This window comes from Pseudomyrmex gracilis, unplaced genomic scaffold (genome assembly GCF_002006095.1).
Source record: "Pseudomyrmex gracilis isolate BER0280 unplaced genomic scaffold, ASM200609v1 scaffold_2240, whole genome shotgun sequence".
In the NCBI taxonomy this organism is placed as follows: domain Eukaryota; kingdom Metazoa; phylum Arthropoda; class Insecta; order Hymenoptera; family Formicidae; genus Pseudomyrmex; species Pseudomyrmex gracilis.
Window position 1 is genome coordinate 10592 of NW_018022824.1, and position 4891 is coordinate 15482.

Sequence of the window (4891 nt, forward strand, 5' to 3'; positions counted from 1 at the left end):
CGGAGCGGAGCGGAGCGGAGCGAAGCAAAGCGGATGCCGGTTTACCCGGCGGAGAATCAAAGATTCCCCGGAAACGGAGCGGAGCGGATGCCGGTTTACCCGGTGGAGAATCAGAGATTCCCCGGAGCGGATCTAGCGGAATGCCGGTTTACCCGACAGAGAATACAAGATTCCCTTGGAACAGAGCGGAGCGGAGGCTGGTTTACCCGGCGGAGAATACGAGATTCCCCTGGAGAAGATCTAGCGGAATGCCGGTTTTCTTGGCGGAGAATACAAGATTCCCCTGGAACGGAGCGGANCGGAGCGGATGCCGGTTTACCCGGCGGAGAATTGATTGATTGATTGATGCTTTATTTAAACGCTCTGGGATGTGATCCCCTCAAGCGTACATGTTTATAACNAAATTACAAAAAAAGAAACAAAGAAAAAAATATAGAAAAACTAAGAAAAAAAACAAGTGAGTAAAAAGAGTAACAGAAAATCAAAAACAAACAAAAATAAATAAATATAAATAAAACCGCTAAATAGTTACAGAGAATAATTAACAGTTTAGATTGTGTTGCAGTAAATTTACAAAAACTTTGCTTTTAAAGGCGATAAAACGCTCATTGCGAATGTCCACTGGGATACTATTCCAGATGTCCACAGCAACACATTTGTAAGCCCGTCTATACAATTCTGTACGACACAACGGCAAAATAAGAGTTCTGCTATCTGCTCTAGTATCATGATGCGTTTGTGAATCCCTGAAAGTAAACTTTTCATAGAGGATTTGAGGTCTTTTGGTTTCCAGACTTTTATAGAGTAAACAGCCGACAAAAAAGGTTCGTCTCAGTTTGAGTTTTAACCAGCGCNACTTCTCATAATGCGGAGTAATATGTTCATATCATTTAACCTGGAAGATGAACCTTACGCAGTTGTTAAAGGCCCTATGCAGTCGCAGATTTTCCGATTCCGTCAGGTCTGTTACTAAGGAGCAACAGTAATTGAAGATGGGATAGATTAAAGAAGATACAAGTCTTGACCGCACCTGAGGTGAGAAGAGATGCTTGTAGACCTTCAGGCGATACAAAGCAGTGTTGGCCCGCAGAGTTATTTTTGTAATATGACGATCCCAAGACAAATTACTGGTCAAGGTAACACCAAGATACACCACAGAGTCGCTCCAAGGAATAAAGGTGCCATCCACCACAATGTGCATGGTATTTAAATCAATACTATTAATATATCTTGCCGTACCAAAGACAATTGCCGATGTCTTGCTGGCGTTCAATTTCAGTCCATTTGTTGTGGCCCACTTAACCACATTACAGATATCGGTATTAATTTTGTCTAACGCAGCATTAAGAGAAAATGGTTCAGAATGTAGATAAATAAGCAGATCATTGGCATAATAATTGTATTTACAATGCCGCAGGATCTTGCCAAAATCTGATACGTATAGTGCAAAAAGAAGTGGTCCGAGGACTGATCCTTGAAGAACACCTTTGAATATCGGTAGTTTCGCTGACAATAAGTTGGTAGTTGAGTCACGCATTGCTTGCATTCTGCCATAGAGATAGGAACANATCCATCTCAAAACGGAGTTAGAGAAATTCATTTCTTTTAATTTCACAATCAAGCGTTGATGGTTAACATTGTCGAAGGCTTTAAAAAAATCGAAGAATACTGAAACAGTAACCTTCTTTACATCCGCAGCCTCTCTAACATCATCAAGAACTCTAATGAGCGCAGTTTTAGTAGAGAATCCTGTCTGTAGGCATTCTAATATGGATCTAGCAAATCATTGGTTTCAAGATATTCCGACATCTGTCTNGCTGCAATTCGTTCAAGTNCCTTTGACAGCACACAAAGAATAGAGATTGGCCTGTAGTGTTGTAGCTCAGACGGTGCTTTTATCTTTGGAATGGGACAGACTATCGCAGATTTCCAGATAGTNGGAAAAACGCCATTGTTCATATTATAATTAAAAATATGAGTCAAAATTGNAAGAATGCATGGTAAGGTCAACTTAATTAGTTTTCGCGATACTCCATCTTCTCCAACTGAAGTTTAGGCGATAGTAGATATAGCACCTCTCACTGTTGCATCCGCAATATTAGCCTAGTAAACTTTTGATTTATCATATGAAGGCTCACCAAGATAGACATCATCNNCGTCAGGCGCATCAGAAAGATGCCTGAGTAAGAAATTATTAAAGTTATCAANTGAGAAAGGAAGGCTATTTGTATTTGTTTTACTTAATTAGACCAAGCTGTCGAAATTTCATCNAAGTATAAGTAGGCTTCTTGAGATTACTAAAGACAGACAAGTAATAATTCTGTTTAACCTTGCGTACTATGTCTTGTAGTTGATTCCTTAGTACTCTAAAAGAATTGTAATTTGAATCTGTTTTGTGTCTTTTCCATTTCCTCCGACTTCTGTCTCTTTCAGACATCTTTGNCTTTATGTAAGGAGTAATCCATGGTGCAGGTAAGCGCTTGGGATGTATTGTTTTGAGTGGCGCATGTTTGTTGTAACAATTTAATAAGTATTTATTAAGCAGCAGTATCTTCTCGTCAATATTCTCAGCTTGGAGCAATGCATCCCAATCACAGCCAGCCAACTCGCTTAGAAAAACTTCATTATCAAATGCGGTGAAATCTCTAACGGTAATTATTCTAGCGGAGCATCGTTTGATATAGATATTGAAAGTGATGTCTATTAGATCATGAGAGGAGAGAAATCCAATGGAATGCTGCTGAAAAGATACAAGTTTCTCCGCGTCATCTACTATACACAAGTCCAACAATGTAGCTGAGTTAGCCGTATGGTGAGTTGGTGCATACGGAACGAGATACATGGATGATGTAGTAATGTAAGTCATTATTGAATTAGAATCGTATGAAGTTTGCATGAGATCAGCGTTGAAGTCACCGAAAATTACACAGTGTCTGTATTGTACCGAAATGTCTGCAACTATGTTAAAGAAATCAGTTAGATGTCCACAGTGTGGTGGTCTATAAACAACTGCAAGCAACACCTTCTCATCTCCAGAAGAAATTTCTGCAATTAGAAATTCAGGTTTTNGGNTGTAGTCACTTCCAGAAGTTTTCAAAATTCTAGCGTTAAGTGTATTTGCCAGAAAAAACGCAACTCCACTCCCAGACTTACCAGTCCTGTCGTATCTAAATAACTGATAGCCGGATAATTCAACCATTTGATCATGTATGGCAGGTTTAAGCCAAGTTTCCGACAAACAAATGATGTCATACTGAGAGTCCGTNAAAAATAATCGAAAATCATCGAGATACGCCATCAAAGACTGGCAGTTCACATGACAAACTCGAAGCAGATGCTGCTCAGTGTTGTCGCTATACATAATTTATGCTATTAATTTTTTCTTGTAATTTTTTGATTAAGATAGNGCAGGTTTTACTATCAAATGCTAATTGATGCGAGCAGACTCTAAGCCACCTACAACAGTTGCCACATNTCGCATCTTCATTTTTCCCAGGACAATTCATTGTCTCATGATCCTTGGCACAATGGCCACATAACGGAGCAGATCTGCAGTGTCTGGCCAGATGTCCAAAAGTCAAGCATTTAAAACATTGAAGTATACGAATATAATCTTCAAATAAATAGGCTGAATATTTTATATAAATATGCGTCTGTTGACGCACAACAGGNTACGTATAGCCGGTGATATCTCAACAATACAACTAGTATAACGACGTTCAGCCTTAGGCGGAAATATGTAGACAACGTTAACACTGGACACATCTTGTTTATCCAGGTTAAGGGCGATGATATCCGATTTAATTTCTTCTTTAGATAGGCCAATCGGTACTCTGCCTATAATGATACGCGGATTGGATAAGGAATCTGCACGATTTTTAGACCAGNATCCGCAAGCTCACTNGATTCTTTAATCCTTGGTAAATCAACAGTAAGTGCTTTAATACGCACGCCATTATTGCGAGTAGTAGAAATTTTGTTCACTTTGAGATTATAATTTGCAGGCTCAATAATTCTCTGAAAAACCTCTCTTGTATCTTTTGATGTGCTGTATTTCGCTTCATTATCCTTGTTAGGTACAACCAAGATATCAGTAGACTTGTTCGCTATAAGAGTAGGGCCACGTGCAACCTGCACGGTAGGGCACGTAGCTTTCACCGCNTTAGCATAAGAGCAAATAGGCGAGAAACCATTAGACGACATTAGTCCTGCAGATTTATGCTGAAGTGTATCGACCTTGACTTTAGAAATAACCTCAGTAATCATCTCNCTAACAGAGTCAATGGCAATAGAAGAAGTACTCATGTCCTTTTCTAGTAGAACTAAATAGGCAGTAGCAAGTTCAGAAAAAGCCTCCTTGCACGTTCGAAAAGCAGACTCAATTTGCATTTTTCTGTCCAGTGAATCTTTACTTGACAGTAGCAGTTTAGATACCGATTTATTGTGATCATTAATAGAACGCTTTAGAGCGTTACCTGTAAAGGCGCTCATCATTATTCCAGTAAACAAACCGCAAGAACTTACATTAGACAGTAACGCAGACGAAGATCGCTGCCTTGTTATGCCGCCAGGTAAACAACCGTTGTTGACATTGCCAGCCCGAGAACCGTTACCTNGACTAGCAACGGGTGAGGGAGAAATCTTGTGCGTGGGCATATCATAAGCCAATCAGCAGATCCGCCGCCGCCTCGCAGCCACCAGAACACAGAAGAAAAGAGGGGAGGAAGGCAGGCCTCTTCAATTGTCCGCAAAGCAATTAACCGAAAATGACAGATTGAAAAACGGAAAAGCTCAAAAAAATGTACTAGCCGCGCGCACAATGTCGCCAAAAATGAACAGCAGACAAACAAGAGCCTTAGTCTGTACTCACTGAAAAAATCAGCGCCCCGAA

At 40.1% G+C, this 4891-nt stretch overlaps 1 protein-coding gene across 1 annotated transcript; it reads right to left on the reverse strand.

Moving 5' to 3' along the window:
* Positions 1–2236: 2236 nt before the first annotated feature.
* LOC109862709 lies at positions 2237–3361 on the reverse strand. The gene has a single exon (XM_020442830.1). The coding sequence runs from the start codon at positions 3359–3361 to the stop codon at positions 2237–2239; it is 1125 nt and encodes a 374-aa protein (XP_020298419.1).
* Between the last annotated feature and the right edge of the window lie 1530 nt (positions 3362–4891).